General features: G+C 41.8%; 1 protein-coding gene across 2 annotated transcripts in view; it reads right to left on the bottom strand.

The window, feature by feature from the left end:
- Nucleotides 1-6,587: 6,587 nt before the first annotated feature.
- Nucleotides 6,588-16,511, bottom strand: part of ACTN2 (actinin alpha 2) — a 163,458-nt gene continuing 153,534 nt past the window's right edge. For both annotated transcript variants that reach the window (XM_032775032.2, XM_032775033.2), the window contains 3 exons: nt 11,661-11,726; nt 9,817-9,975; nt 6,588-7,957 (listed from right to left, as the gene is read on the bottom strand). In XM_032775032.2, coding sequence (XP_032630923.1) covers nt 7,799-7,957; nt 9,817-9,975; nt 11,661-11,726 — 384 coding nt within the window. In that variant the 3' untranslated portion in view covers nt 6,588-7,798. The remainder of the gene's footprint in view (nt 7,958-9,816; nt 9,976-11,660; nt 11,727-16,511) is intronic.

The raw sequence follows: 16,511 nt of genomic DNA, 5'->3' as shown, positions 1-16,511 counted from the left end.
ATGGAATAGCTACCCACAATGCAACGCTTCAGAAATCGACGCTAGCCTCGGACCATGGACGCACAACGCCGAATTACTGTGCCTAGTGTGGCCACGTGAAATCGAATTTATAATATCAGTTTTATGAAACCGATTTTAGCTAATTCGATATTATCGCGTAGTGTAGACTTGGCCTAGGAGAGAGATTTTAACAGGTTTCAGGCAGCCCTTAATTGGACTCAGGTGTCCCTAATTGACCTGAAGTAACCCCTTTCCAGCTTGTAGGAAAAAGGGCCTTTAGCATTCTAGGGCTTACATACCTGTTTTCCCAGACCCTACTGCAGCCATCCAGACTGACTTTATCACAACCCATTTTTAAAATTAAGTCTAATTGCTTGATTTTCAGAAGTGCTGAGCATCCATGAAGTTAATGGGAGCAACACGTGCTCAGCACCACTGAAAGTCAGGACAGATGTTTCTTAAAACCAGCTAGATTTCCATTTTCCTTTCTGCTTGGAATTTCTGTCTTTTGAATTTACAAACACTCTTATTTAGAGGAATAACAACATAGGTGGAGGTGAGACTATTTTGTTAAAAAAAAGCAAATGTAACTACTTCTGAGGAAAATCTATTTAAGGAAAAGAAATCATCAAACATGTACTGATGGCTAGTGTGTTCCTACTAATACTCTCTATTGACTAGAATATGTTACTAGGCAGCTTCTGAGACAGGACATGAAGAACTGGATTAAATACTGAAGTGCTCTGACATGTCAGCCCCAAGCTTTCCAAAATAATGAGTCAAACAAATATTGGCTTAAAAATTGTGAGGGTGTTTTGTTTGCTTTTGGCTTTTTAATTGATTTTTTTTTTGTATGGGCATTTAAGCTTCATATTTTCAGGCTTTTCTCTGCAATCTTGAAGGCTAGAAACTTCTTTTGGGTTTGTTTTTTGTGTGTGTTGTTTTTTGTTTTATGAAAGCTGAAATTCTCTGATAATTCCGTGATTCCAGAAGCTGCATATTTTTTTAAAGAACACAGTAAATATCACAAGAGTTGGCACCACTGACACTGTTTGGGTTTCAGTTTGTTATTTGTAAATTTGTACTACAGTAGCATTTAGAGGCCAGCTGAGATTGGAACCCCTTTGGGCTAGGGCTATACAAACACAAAGTGAGAGACTGACAATACCTGTCCTGAACAGCTTACAATGTGACTAGACAAGACAGAGGGGAAACAGAGGCACAGAAAGGGGAAGGGACTTGCCCACCATCACACAGCATGTTAGTGGCAGTGATGGGCTTAGAATAGAGTTTCCCCTCACTCAGTCCAGTGCCTTGTACTTTACTATATTACCTTCTCAATTAACATGATTTTCCTTGACTGACCGGCAATTTTTGGACCAGACCCTGTAACCTGTTCTGCGCGGGAAGAAGGCATCAGCTTGTGTGGAACATCTTCCAAGACCAGGGCCTTATTTTGATTTCTTCCTTTATGTCCTTGTGTTCCACAGATGTGCAATCCTGTATTATATCCAGAGGTGAAAGTAAGCCAGTACAGGCTGGTACATGGCTGACATTAAAACGCTGCCATGGCAGTGCTTTAAGCGCCATACCGGCAAGGCGGCTGATGGGGAGGGGGCAAAAGGGGCAAATGCATCGGGGCCTGGCGATTAATAGGGCTCGGAGCTCCCCAGGTGGCACAGGCCGGGCAGTACTGAAGGGCTGGCTGGCGGAGTCTGGCCCCAGCCCCAGCCCCGCCCCTTGTGCCTGAGGCCCTGCTCTTTTCGGGGGCGCAGAGCCACCCCCTCACCTTGTCCAGGACCCTGGCTGCCCTGCATACCGGCAAGTCCTTTAAGTTACTTTCACCCCAGAATATATCTTCTTGAGGAGTATATTGGGAAAGAGTGTTTTATAGAAGTCTTCCTTTCCTTTATGAAGACTTTGAGCCTATATTGTTTGTTTGGCTTGTTCCAAGGCTTAATGTGCCAGGTCTCCACATTTTAAACTCTTCTTGAAAATTGTTCATGAGCAGAGAAACAGCTGTAGTGATTGTGTGGAGGGTTTTCTTCACTCCTTAATCGCCACTGTCTCCAGTTGCTTCCAAATGTTTTGAAGCAAAAACTGCCTCATGTGTGTGAAGTTGAGTAGGACAGGCAATTAGGGGTAGGTGTAAATCAAGAGAGTGAGGAGGCAACAGTCAGTGGAGGCAGAGCTGAGAGAAAAATAGGACTGAGAAGAAAAGAAAAACAGATCCTCTACCTTACACGTTAGAAGAGAATAAAATGAATTACCCCTAGCAGCCTGGACAGGGATCTGTACTTCTGTGAGTCATTCTTAAAGGACAGTAGAGAGACAAGGTGGGTGAGGTGATATATATTTTATTGGACCAACTTCTGTCGGTGAGAGAGACACGTTTTCAAGAAACACAGAGCTCTTCTTCCTTTATGGATGTCTCTTATTTATTAAGCTCACTTATTGTCAGGGCTGATCTTAAAAGCACATGGAGAAACATTGTCACCAATGTGGGAAGTGAGCTCATAAATGCATACGCTTAGACTGTTGATTCCATAGTAGCAGCAGCAAACAGGGCCGGCTTTAGGAAGTGAGGGACCCAATTCGAACACTTTCGCCAGAGCCTTGGCAGGGATGACTTAAAACAAAAAAAGTGTAAAAAAAAAAGCCTTCCATTTCTTCCATGTATTATTTACTTTCCATAACTATATAAATAATAAAATTAAATATTATGTCTATTGCATCATATGCGCTGTTGATTGGTTATTAATGACTGCCGTTTCACATGTGTGGGTCCCCCCACCACTCCCTGGGGTGTGCACATGTGTGGGTCCCAGCTGCTCCCTGCCCCACTCATTGAAGCAGGTGTGCAGGTTACTGCCCTGGAAACTGCAGGGCAGCAGTGGACATGGGGCTGGTTCGAGGCAGGGCAGGGGCTGACTGGAGGTAGAGTCTGGCTGCAGGCAGGGGGTGCGGGGCTGGCTGGAGACAAAGGAGTGCAGAACTGGCTGGCTTCAGGCAGGAGGGTGCAGCAGGGGTTGGCTGGAGACAGGGCAGGGTGGGCAGTGCAGGGCTGGTGCGGGCAGGGGTGTGTGTGGGGCTGGCTGGCTTTAGGCAGGGCTACAGGGGTGTGTGGCAGAGGCTGGCTGGAGACAGGGCAGGGAGTCTGGTAGGGGCTGGCTGTGGGCAGCGGGTGCAGAGCTGGCTGCAGGCGGGGGGGCGGGCCTGGTGCGGGCAGGGCAGGGGGTGCAGCAGAGGCAGCTGGAGCCCTGGCCCTTTAAATAGCCCCCAAGCCCCCCACTATCTCAGGGCTCTGGGGGCTATTTAAAAGGCCCAAGGCTCCCCTGCTTCTACCCTGCCCCAGACCTTTTAAATAGCCGCAGGAGCCCTGGGGAATGCATGGGGGCGGCGGCGCTCCGGTGGCTATTTAAAGGACCAGGGTGGCAGAGGCAGCTGGAGCCCTGGCCCTTTAAATAGCCCCCGGAGCCCCCCACTACCCCAGGGCTCCGGGGGCTATTTAAAGGGCCCGGAGTTCCAGCCGGGGGCACGGGGCTTGCCGCGCTCCTGCTGGAGCTCCAGCTGGGGCCACGGGACTTACCATGCTCCGGCTGGGCCCTCTTAGGTGCGGGGCCCGATTCCCAGGAATCGGGCAAATCGGCCTAAAGCCTAAAGCTGGCCCTGGCAGCAAAGTCATACCCCATAGAATTATTCTGAACCACAAACTTTGTGATAATCCAGAATGCCTCCACCTAGCATCAGAAATCAACTGCTCTGAGGAATTATCTCCTTCTTCATTACATCACCTGTATGTGGGATGGTCTGCACAGACCAGGAGCAATTTGAGTATGTAATCAATAACACAGTATGATCCCTCCAAAAGTTTGGAACAACATGAAATCCTGGATATTCTAACGGAAATACAATCCACTAATCTCTACTGGCATCTCTGATTCAGCCCTTTTGTGGCTAGTGAATAAGAAAACAAGAGCTTCTGGAATCCCTATTAAAGCTGATAGGCAGACATCATCAGCTCTGCACTTTGTTAACGTCAAAAGCTGACATTACTGTCTCCTAGATACCCCAGCACCTGCCTGAAGAATAGTTGGCTGAAAATGAACCAGGACAAATGGAGGCAATGCTGTTGGAAAAGAGATGTGCTTCAGATAACTGGCCATGTCCATAACATCTCCATCATTGAGGGACTCTGCTCTACAATTGTTAAGGCAGTCTACAACCTTGGAGTCTCTCTCGACTCCTCACTAATTCACAATATCCATGGGTGTTAAAAACATCCTCTAGCACCCACTACTTACTGGAAGACTGGTTCTGCTCTATCGTATCCCACTTGAATGTAGGAACATAGGACTAGAAGAGACCTCCTGGGTCACTGACTCCAGTTCCCTGCTGTCACCGGCAACCCCGTCATCTAATCCCATTCACAAATTTAACAAACTCAATCGTAAAACTCATTAGGATGTTTGCCCCCACTTTGGCCATAATGATCCATGAACACTAGTGTTGAATATTGCAGGTCAGTACACCTAGGAATCTGGCATGGATCTAATCAGAGCATAATAGTCAGCAAATGCCAATTCAGCCACCAGCCCCAAGTGTCAACAAAGTGGTTCAGTAGAACAATGCAACTGTCAGGCACAAAAGTGAAGGCTTGAGAGCACAACGGACAGTGCTTGCTCACTGGCTGTCCCACCACTCTGGAACTCACTACCAGAAAATCTCAAAAAGACCACAAATGTCTCCCCCTTCAGAACAAAATACAGAACTCAATTACTTAACTTGATTATTTAAATAAACATATGGAGAGGGAGAGAAACTTTATATTATTTTTTTAAGTATAAGGAACAGCAAGGTGACAAGTACAGTGTAAAATCTTTAGGTAGGTTTGGATGAGGCATTAAAGCTCTTGTTTTGTAGGTTACTGGATGCTCTATGGCTAGTTCTGCTTGCTATTTTCTTTGGACACCACAGACTTGTTCCATGAATCAAAAATTATTTTACAAATGCTATTTCCTACTGGTGCTGATGGCTTTGTTCCTTGCTTATCCCGATCAGTGGAACATTCAGATGAAAGAACGAATGTTTCAGTGCTTTCAAAGCTAGGGAAGAATTTCATGTCTTTTGGAGCAGCACTCAGCTGCTTGTAAAGAATTTTGTAGCTTGTGGAAGTGCCAGTTATAACCACACTGAACTGCCTTTGCATTAAAATGTCCAGTATAACTCTTTGTTTCTGTAAAACAGAGATTGTGTTTCCATGCCTGTGCCTAATTTGGAAGCTTGCTGGTTTACAGACACACTGTTCATTCCCACACAACAGTGAACATGGGATATACTCTGGCAGCTCTTTTCAACAGGATTCAGCTGTGCAGACTCCTAAGCATTCATTTGGCTAGTAGTCTGGGAAATTCCATAGTAATCCAAGTATTAAAATCAAATAAAGAGGTGATCATTCTTAGCATTTATATAGCGCTTCTCAGCTATAGGTTTCAAAGCAATTCATCAAAGTGGATAAGCATCATCTACCTTTTACATGTGAGAAAAAAATAATGGAACAGACGGCCCAAGGCAGAGAGTAGGGAACAGAACCCAGTTCTATTCACTCCCAGCCCTGGCTTTAAGCCACTAGATCAGGGACAGGCAAACTTTTTGGCCGGAGGGCCACATTGGGTTTCTGAAATTGTATGGAGGGCTGGTTAGGGGAGGCTGTGCCTCCCCAAACAGCCAGGCGTGGCCCAGCCACCGCTCCCGATCCAACCCCGCTCCCTGCTTCTCGCCCTGACGGGCCCCCCAGGACTCCTGACCCATCCAACCCCCCCGTTCCCTGATGACCCCTCACCTCTGACAGCCCCCCGCCACCCTATCCAATCCCTCCTCTCCTTCCTGACTGACCCCCCGGGACCTTGCCCCATCCAACCACCCCTTCTCCCTGACTGCCCCCGGAACCCCTGCCCCTGACTGCCCACCGGCCTCCCCATCCAACCCCTCGTCTCCTTCTTGGCTGCTTCCCCTTGGGACCCCGCCCCTCATTCAACTCCCCTGTTCCCCGCCCTCTGACTGCCCAACCTCTATCCACACCCCCCAAACTCCTCTGCCCTCTATCCAACCCTCCCACTCCCTGCCCCCTTACCGTGCTGCCTGGAGCACCAGTGCCTGGTGGCACTAGAGCCACGCTGCCCAGGGCACTGGGTAAGGCTGGCTCTGAAGCTGCACTGCCGGGCAAGAGCTCACAGCCCCGCCACCCAGAGCATTGCGCCAGCGGCACAGTGAACTGAGGCTGCTGGGGAGGGGGAACAACAAGGGAGGGGCCTGGGGCTAGCTGCTCAGGACAGGAGATATGGGGCCAGGCAGGACGGTCCTGTGGGCCATAATTTGCCCACTTCTGCAATAGATCACAGCTGCTCCTCACCAACTAATTTGTTAGCCAGCCAAGACTGACTCCAGCAATGTTGCGTGCATTGTTCCAACTGGGATAAAGCATGGAATGTTTACTCTGTTAAGCACATGGAGAAATTTAAACCTCCTTTAATGTGTAGAAATATTTCTGGTTCTTTAGAGGATGAATCTCAATGACCGAACCTTCATGAAGTTTTGAAAAGCAGAGTTTATTTAGTAGGCACATCATTGCTTTAGTAGCACTGGCTTCTACAGTTCACAACTTCACCATTTGTGAATGTTTTGTTTGGTTACACTGCATTTTTCAGTGTCTGTTAGGATTTAAATAAAAAAGTGATTGCTTTACTTCTCTACAGGTTGTCAAGATGGAAACATGACTCTGGTAAAACAACCGAGCATATGGTAGCAGAACTACCATTCAACAGAAGTGAAGACAAACTATAATCTGAATTCTGTATGTGACACACAGTTAAAACTGCAACACAACCATACTCAGCTAATTCAGATAGGATTTTGTATCATGTGGGATGATGCAGGTTGTTCACCAAGAAAACAAAGAACTGGCTTTCACACAGTGGGAAACAAAGAATCTGTTCAAAACAGACATGACTGAGGGTTTCAAAATAATACAACTTACATGTATTAGCTTCCTTACTATTTCCGGATTGTGAAAGTTGTGCTCTGTCAGCGGCAAAGAGAAAGGCTTAAAAGGAAAAGTACTGCTTGTTGATTTATTACAAGGTATTAAGATTATAATTATTATGGGTTTGCAGGATTATGCTTCTGATGTTACGGCTCTGTGTTAATAAAAAACAACCTTTAAAAGATATTTAGTGGTTAAGTATTTTAGTTGATGGGTATTCTTCTTCTCTGAAAAGTTGCATTTTTTATTTTATTAAACTCCACCTGTGGAAGCATATAAAATCATAAAATCTGTAAAGTAATATTTTTATATGAAAGAAAAAAGTATGACTTCTAACATGGAGCTCTATGAACATAGTAAAAGCAGCATATATGGGATGAAGAATTTTTGAAAATGGCAAAATATTTTGTTAGTCTTGATAGTTTCTATTTTCACAAGCTTTAATTTCTTTTATCTATCTGAATGGGTCTCAAATGTAATATATTTTTAAATTAGTGATTCACCTTTTCTTTAAAATACATTTTAATAATATATAGGCCAGATAAACTAATACCATCAATTCAGATACCTACTAGTGCTGCACACTGAAATATATGCTAGTTATTTGCATTCCTAATATTCGACACAGATGAATGTACCTACTATATTTGTACAAATCATTTTTAAATTATTTTGTCAAAGCTTTCAAGAAGCAAACTGGGAAATCAGGGTTGTTGTTTTTTCCAATGCATACAGTGAGTACCGTCAATTACTGAATTACAGGTCACTTTCTCCATATAATGCTGATGAAAATGAGGTATAATCCAGAGCTCCAGGAACAGCCCCTGGACCAGAGTAGGCAGGCATTCTTTTGATGCAATACTGAGCTTGTTCAGAAGGCAGTTCTCGCCGCAGCTCCTCTGCGAGAATATAAGGCTGAAAAAAAAGTTATTTTTAAAAAACCCAGATACAGAACAGATTATTCTAAAAAATTGTATATCTTATAGAACTAATATTAATAAACTAGGACTTTCTGCCTGTTTTTGCAAGACCAAAAATATTTCTCCTGCTGAATTGTAACTTCAACCATTAGCTGGTAGGAATAATCATCTCAGCAAATAGACAAGGTTAAAGTCTAGCCTTAGTTATACACCATTGACGTCAGTATTATAAGTTTCTCGACAAACATTTTTATTATAATAATTACTGCTTTCAATTTAGAATGACATAAAAAAGCACCAATTTGCCACTCTGGACACCTTTGACATTATTTAAAATTTAAAACAACAGCAAAATGTTCATATCTTGCTTTCTGTGGGAATTCGGTTTGATCTTCAGCACAAACTCCTATTTGAAATGTGTTTGGAATTCAAAGTCTAGTCCTCATTAGTCGAGGTCACAAAATCAGTATTAGGCGCCAGACTGAGTCTGCCCCGTGGTATTGCAGTCCTGTTCTCGCCTGAGCACAGAACTGTTTGCTGGCAGCACTCTGTGGGACAGTCACAGACTACTCCAAAAGGGATTGAGTTATGAAACACTTTTCTTCCCCCTTAAATCAATACTGTTCCATGGATATGCATGAGCAGAGCATGACCACTGTACTTGCAGCTGTGTCAGCTGAGCAAAAACTATTCAGTGCATCTTATCTTATCAGAGAATCATAGAAGTGTAGGACTAGAAGGACCTCAGTAGGTCATCTAGTCCAGTCCCCTGCACTCAAGACAGGACAATATAATAACTAGACCATGCCTGACAGGTGTTTGTCTAACATGTTCTTAAAAATCTCCAATGATGGAGATTCCACAAACTCCCTAAGCAATTTATTCCAGCGCTTAATCACCCTGACCATGAAGTTTTTCCTGATGTCCAACTTAAACCTTCCTGGCTGCAATTTATGACCATTGCTTCTTGTCCTATCCTCAGAGGTTAACAAGAACAATTTTAATCTCTCCTCCTTGTAACAACCTTGTACTTGAAAACTGTTACCATGTCCCCTCTGAGTCTTCTGTTTTCCAGACTAAAGAAACCCAATTTTTTCAATCTTTTCTCATAGGTCATGTTTCTTAGACCTTTAATCATTTTTGTTGCCCTTCTTTGGACTTTCTCCAATTTGTCCACATCTTTCCCAAAGTTTGGCACCCAGAACTTGGACATAATACTCCACTTGAGGCCTTATCAGTGTGAAGTGGAACAGAAGAATTACTTCTTGTGTCTTCCTTACAACACTCCTGCTAGTACATCCCTGAATGATGTTCACTTTATTGCAATAGTGTTACACTGTTGACTCACATTTAGCTTGTGATCCACTATGACCCCCATCCCTTTCCGCAGTAATCCTACCATTTTGTATGCGTGCAATTGATTGTTCCTTCCTAAGTGGAGTACTTTGCATTTTTCCTTATTGAATTTCATCCTACTTCCCTCAGACCATTTCTCCAGATCATTTTGAATTTTAATCCTATCCTCCAAAGCACTTGCAACCCTTCCCAGCTTGATATCATCCACAAACTTTATAAGTGTACTTTTTGTGCCATTATCTACATGTTATGTTAGTTCTTTGTGATGTGAAGGAATAAGGATCCAGCTTTGAATTCTACTCACATTCCTGTTGGAAGCTTGGGTTGAAGTACAAACCAGTACCACAAGAATGAACGGTGAGCGCTTTAGTCTTCTTAATGAAAAACAGACCCTAGATATACTAGACATTTTGTGCATGACTTACATCAAAGGAAGGTTAAACAACACTGCTATTGAAATACAGGGAATTCCTTACAGCTAGGAACAAAAGGACTGACCTTATCTGAAGCTAGGATTCTGAAAGAAGCTATGACTTGCTCAGCTGTGTCCGTGTCCGCAGTCTCTCTGGTCATGAAGTCAATGAAGGACTGGAAAGAGACGGTCCCCTGCCCATTGGGATCAACCAGGGACATAATTCGGGCAAACTCTGCCTCACCCTTTGATGAAATTCAAAAAGATAAAGATAGTAACTGTAAAACCAAACTTCAGCATAATGTATCTCTATGACATACTACTAGAGGCTCTGGGTAAAAATTATAAAAATACTTAAGTGACTCAGAAGCCTAAGTCTCATTTTCAAAATTTACTTAGGAGCCTAAATGTGACCAAAAGTCAATAGGACTTAGGAGCAAAAGTTCCGACATCACTCTTGAAAATGGGATTTAGGCACTTTTGAAAATGTCCTAAAAGCATGGTATGTGCCCTTCAATGAACTTTCTGCTTCCTGAAATATTTTCTACACTAAATCTAAATTATTTTTAATAGATCATTAATTTCCATCTTTTTTTAAAATAGTGACATGATATAGTTTTGACTTAATCCTTTATTTAAAAAATCTTCTCTCTGTTTTTAGCATTCTATCAAGCTCCTCTGCTACTACTGGCTCAGTCCTGAAAAGAGCTGAGCGCTCTCGCCTCAGGCCAGCAAAGTAGTTAATCAGCATGTGCTGAACTTAAGTTGCACTGAGGCCTTGGCCTTGACCAGGGTACATGAAGCTGCATGGGTATATGATACACATTCATACTCCAGCGTCTCCCTTGTTACAAATGGAGTGAAAGGTTTGTTTATCTTTTCCATTTGTCTTCCTTTGTACAGTATAACTAGTCTCCAGAGGTTTCACTTTTTCTTTATAATTAGTATCACTTTCTGCACTACCATAACAAAACAGTTATGTCGTATTTGGGACAACACTGAAGAGCAATGGTTAAACATATGCAAAAGGAATGAAAACATTTTGATTCTTATTAAATTTGGAAAGTGCCCCCTCACACATTTTTTTCAAACAGAATCTAAATTTGGGGCCTAAACTGAGCTGTTACTTTAATGCAAAGCGTTCAAGTCATGTTCAGTTCTGCTCAATGTCATACTGGTTTCTCTATTGTGTTAAAAGATATGTTAAATTCACATGTTCAAACAATAAATTGATGCTATCATCTCTTCTAAATCTGATCTTGCTCCCAGTGAAGTATATGAATAAAAATTAACTCTGCACAGATGGACCCTTGCATCGGTGTGGTATGACAATGACATTAAAGAGGCTTTGACCCACATACAGCAGCTTGCAAGACTGGGGCCTTTCTTAGTAATTAACATACACTTTGTTATTATGGTGTCTACATTTGGCAGAAACAATTATTAAAACAATCTCCCTAATATATGGCAACAATAAAATTTATTCCTAAGATTTTTTTTTCAGTAACAAGAGAATGAAAAATGTAGAGATTTTAAATAAATAAATCTCAACCCTGCAGTTTGCTTTCAAGAATTAGGAGTATTAAAAGCCTCAGAATAATTCTGTCTCATGCAGACAAAAAGCTAATTTATATATCTATAAACTGAAAGGACTTAACTGTATTCCATGAAATTTACATTGTATCAAATAAATATACACTTCATAAATCAAAGCTAAATGCATCAAACCATAAAATAGGTATCTTCAGGGGATATATTTTTATTTTTAATGTTTTTCACCTTTTTAAAGTATAGAAAAAATGGAATTGATAGGCAAAGTGTAAATATTATTGTTTGTAATATGTGCAGACTATGGTAACCTTTAATGCTGGTGGGGTTAGCGTTATTACCGATATGCAAAACCAATTTCATTGTATCTTAAAATTCATACCAAATCATAACCCATTGAAATTAAGCAAGCTCTGAAATCATCATGGTCCATCAGCCCATTCTTCTTCTACTGATCCAAGTAGCATAAGGAATATATGAGGGAAGGTTTGAGATATCAAAGACAGGCAGGAGAACATCACCATTTCCATACAGACGACAAATGTGCACCATCAGAAGATTGGATCCATGGAACGAGAGGAGGTTCATTGGAGGTATTGCCAAAGCAGGTCATGAGGAGCACCATCAATTTAAAGGAGGAAGAAATAGCTAACACATAACACACATGAAACAGACACACCACAGAGAATGATACCAGAAAAGGGGTGGGTTGAGTACAACATATGAACAGACAGCGCACAACCAGAAAGGAGAGAGAGGCAAGGAGAAAAGTTTGTCACTGAACTAGCCAAAGTCAGGAAAAGCAGGCTGGTTCATTGTGATACACCATACTTTTTAGGTTTCAGTGTCGGAAGGTTTATTAGAAATTATAATACTTTTTAGTGACTAGCAATCTAGAAATGTTTGCATTTTGAAAATACTGTACTCCAGAGCCATGGCACACTGAGCTGTGTGCTGCCACATGGGAAGTGGATTCAAGAATTCTCTCTCCTCTGATCTCTAGCTAATGGGACTCTGAGTACAATAGAGGTATGAGCCAGTGGGGTTGTTGGAGGAAAAGTGTACTGTTTTGTATCCAACAGAAGTTGGTCAATGGCAGATCTCTTATTCTCAGCAGCAGGGTCAGTGGGGCATTCATGGCTAATTGCACAGAGTGGACATTAAAATGGGGTAGTAGTAGAAGAGATGGGCAAAGGTCTATGTGTACTAAGAACACCCAAAAAACCAGTGTAGAACCCTGGTGTCATGGGTCCTCCTTGAGGGAGAGGGAGGGTCCTGCTTGGAAGTATGAGTAGAGGACAATGGGCAACATGAGTGTGTGATGGAAAAGGCAGCAGTGACCCACTGTGGCTCATTAGAATCCAAGCAGACTACCTTGGATCACACAAAAGCAGTAAAATGCAAACATTTTAAAAATCAGCTACATTTGAGTTTAAACCTGGGTCTCTTTAGGCTAGTATTATACCACTCTGTTTGAAAATAGTAATACGATAGTTTTCTCTACCTGCAGGTCATTTCCAACCTGTCCTAGACTGATGAGGCAGGCTTTAAATGCATCAGGCTGTAGATCACCAGATTCATCCTAGTATCACACCATTGGTCATGCATGCAGAATGTGCAGCAGGAGGGAAAAGTCATAAAGTGGGTTAGTTGGTTAGTAAAGAACACTGCAAAGTCATATCAATAATGAGTTGTTAAGATGGAATCTGACTAATAAAAATAAGGAGGATTCATTTTCATTGTTTACTTTTTTCAGGAGATCTTAGCAGTTGATATTATGTGGCTTGATCCATAGCTTATTGAAGTCAATTGAAAGGCTCCCATTTGACTTTAATGAGCTTTGGATCAGACCTACTGTGTGTTTGTTTATTGGTGTATTATTCTGAATGATCTGATAGCCTCATTGGTTTCATGAGTTTGGGGATTTGTTTGGGTTTTTTTTTTACTTTCAACTATAGTGTTGAAATGTTGCTTTTATACAAATATAATTATTTTTATTTTTTCTGCATTTTCTCCGAAGAGGGATTTTTTCTTCTGTACTCTACCATTTTCACCCTTCATTTTCTGTCACCATACAATTTGTGAGAGATAGTCAGTGGATAACTTGACCAGGAAAACTATTTTTCCCACTGGATTAGGGTTGCTGCTTCTCCCTTGATCTGATAATATTTTTTTAAAAATTGAGTAAGCATATCTTAGATAAAAGAGAAAAGAATTATATACTCATTAATTCATGGCCTAGATCAAAAAGAAAACCCTGATCAATGACATAGCTTGTTTTAAACATTTGTCTTCTTATGATCCATTAAGATGAGGATCTTCTCTGAAAATTTATTATACAAATAGAATCATGGGATCCCACGTTTATTGTCTCCCAGTGATGCCAGATCAAATTTGCTCATTTTTTTCCAAGTACATTTTGTTTCTTTAATTACCAACCCGACAATCCCATGCAGCATTCTCAAAACCAGACTGTTTTCTTTCCTTCTTGTTCACACCTCACCCATAACCCTGACCTAGCTGAGTCATATTATAGATTTAGTTAAGGTGCTGCATGCAATTAAGGTCTGTCCCTAAAATCTGGAAATTGTTTTCCCCCCTAGTCTGACAAAGCCAGAGTTTGTACAACTTTAGGTCACAGTTCAAGATCCAACTTTTTTCTGTGGCTTCTACACAAGAGAAAGGATCTCAGTCAGCTGATGAGTAATTTAAAAAGCGGGAGCCAAGTCTTTTTTTTTCTTCTGACTCTTGTATGATTATGTGTTTTGTTAATCGTACATGGTATTAAGAGAAGTACTGGGTGCATTTTATAAATTAAATAAATAATTTGGTGCCATAATCAGTTCCTGACCACCAACATTTTAAAGAGACTCCCCCGAGTCTCTGCTGTCAACCTCCCACAGCTCTGTGGTGTGAAGGTGAGAAGGAGCAGTACATTGCCGATAACCAGAGATAAAGCAGGATGAAAATTTTGAAGGGGGTTTGTTGAAACTAGTAATTACCAGCAAATCCTTCCCTTAATTTCAGTCAGATTTTATGGGCTAGTATTTGCTGGACAGAATCATATTTCAAACAATTTCACAGAGCATTTCTCTTAGCATGTCAATCAATGCTGGCTCATAACTCTCCAGACTCACCCCAGGTCAGCTCCACGGCCAAGTTACACTGGGTGAGCTGAGCTCATTTATTTATAAGGGCACAAATCACAGTATTCCTTCAATCAAAACAATATGAAAACAGGAACTAACGGTCACATCGTGTCCCTCTCTCCACAAGCGTAAAGGACCTGGCCAGTGGAGGAACTAGGGCCATTCAATCACACATGGGGACGAAATTTGTGCATGCACTCCTACATGATGGAGAACCCACTGTTGCTGTGCAGCAGCTGTGGGGAGCAGACTGAGGGAAGGGAAGTGTAAGGCTAGTGGATTCACTGCTACATGTATCTATCAATCATTCCTTCTGCAGAGGACAGGGAGAAGGTTGAACCGTAGCTAGTATCCACTTCATCAGCTGGGTGGGATTCCCCAGGGTATGGCCCAGTTGCTTGTGCTATGTACTCGGGCAGGATCCGAGGCTTAGTGAGTTTTGTAACATGCATCAGTCCTGGTCCAGGAAAGACATATCTGCCTTTGCCATACACCAAAGCCACATAAACTGCATGGGATATGAAGATACTTTACAATTAAGTAATAGATTTCTTTATTTTGCCTTCTTCGCTTTAAAATAAAGTGCAAGGGGTTATTCACAGAGAAATAGCTCTTTGTATTATTTATATTTTTGTTATGGGACAACATTAAACATTTAATTATGTTTTTAAAAAGATATAAAATAACTTTTCCTGTTCATCCTGTTTAGCCAACCCAGAAAAACACAATGACGTTCCCCATCTAGTTTCACTACTAGCCCCCTGAAACTTGTCCTTTTCCCTCTGTAATTTCCGCACAGCTTTACACAAATACAAACTTTCAAGCCACTGTATGCATTCTCAAATGTGTGCTTCGGTATCCTGAATGTTAATTTATCTACATAAGCTTGTTGATGTGAATCCTTTTATAGGGAGTTGTTGTTTTTACTGTTAGATAAACCTATACAATCATATCTTTCTACTGTTTTCCATGCAGTGCTCCCATTTGAAATAAATGGTTTCACCAAATCGAAAGTAGAATATGGCCCACATTTGCTGACATTAACACAGAACACAGCCAATTCAATATTTATGATATTGCAGGTGTAGCTGCAATAGATATTTTATCATATGCTTTGCAATTAGGGTTTATTAAAACATATTGAATCTGAAAAAGGAATCTGGAAGCCATAAAGGGATTGAGAAGCACTGATTGCCAACTTATACATTTCACCTGTGTATGGTAAATCAATTAGACACCATTTGGAGCACCCAAAAAATTGTACCCCATATCTCATTTATGTCCTTCTATTGCAGTACAAGGAATATAACAGTTTGGCAGCAGATTCCTATTTATACTTGAAGTTTGACTGTGCCTTTAGTTATAGCCCTGAGCAAGGAGTGCTGTGCCTTCTCAGGTGCCACAGGAGATGCCATGCCACAACCCCTGTCTAAGAGAGAATTCCCTCCCTGCTTCCCCCTTGCTACAGGAGAGGTCATACTTTACTATTGGCCTATAGCTAAGGCAATTTATAACACCTGTATGGTTCGGTTGTGCTGGTTGATGCACTGGGGAGGGATGGAAACTCTCTATGCCCCTTTGCTTCAGGTGCATGCAGCACACCTTACTCCAGCACACCCAGACCCAAAGCTCACTATTTCAGGTGGAGGTCTAAAGGGGTAACTCACTCCTTCTAACTCCCCTGTGTGGGTCTGTAGTCCAAGCCAAAATCTAGTCCTTTCCATTTGAAATAGTATGCGGTTTTCTCTTTCCAATAGTCAAGACATACAGAGGCCACTTAAAAAAATACAGGCCTGATCCTCATGCCCTTCCTCAATCAGATCAAGACTGGAGACTCAGGCCCTGTAATAGTAATGGAGTTTGAATGGTAAGATAATAATTATTTTGAATATTTGCCCTTTTTTTTCTTCTGGAGAGGAAAAAAGGAGTTCTCCTCTCAAATTTATATCTCATTGAAGCCGTTCTTGGCAGTCGTCTATAAACTGTTTAGTTTCATGCAGAGCAAAGTGAACTATTAAAAGTGGAGCTTTTAGTGATTCTGCATATTAATACTCTATAATATTCATGTACACGTGCACAGTTCC

The sequence above is a fragment of the Chelonoidis abingdonii genome, chromosome 3 (genome assembly GCF_003597395.2).
Source record: "Chelonoidis abingdonii isolate Lonesome George chromosome 3, CheloAbing_2.0, whole genome shotgun sequence".
NCBI classification, from domain to species: Eukaryota; Metazoa; Chordata; order Testudines; family Testudinidae; genus Chelonoidis; species Chelonoidis abingdonii.
Note: the sequence above shows the minus strand (reverse complement) of the source record. Positions and strands in the feature narration are given on the sequence as shown.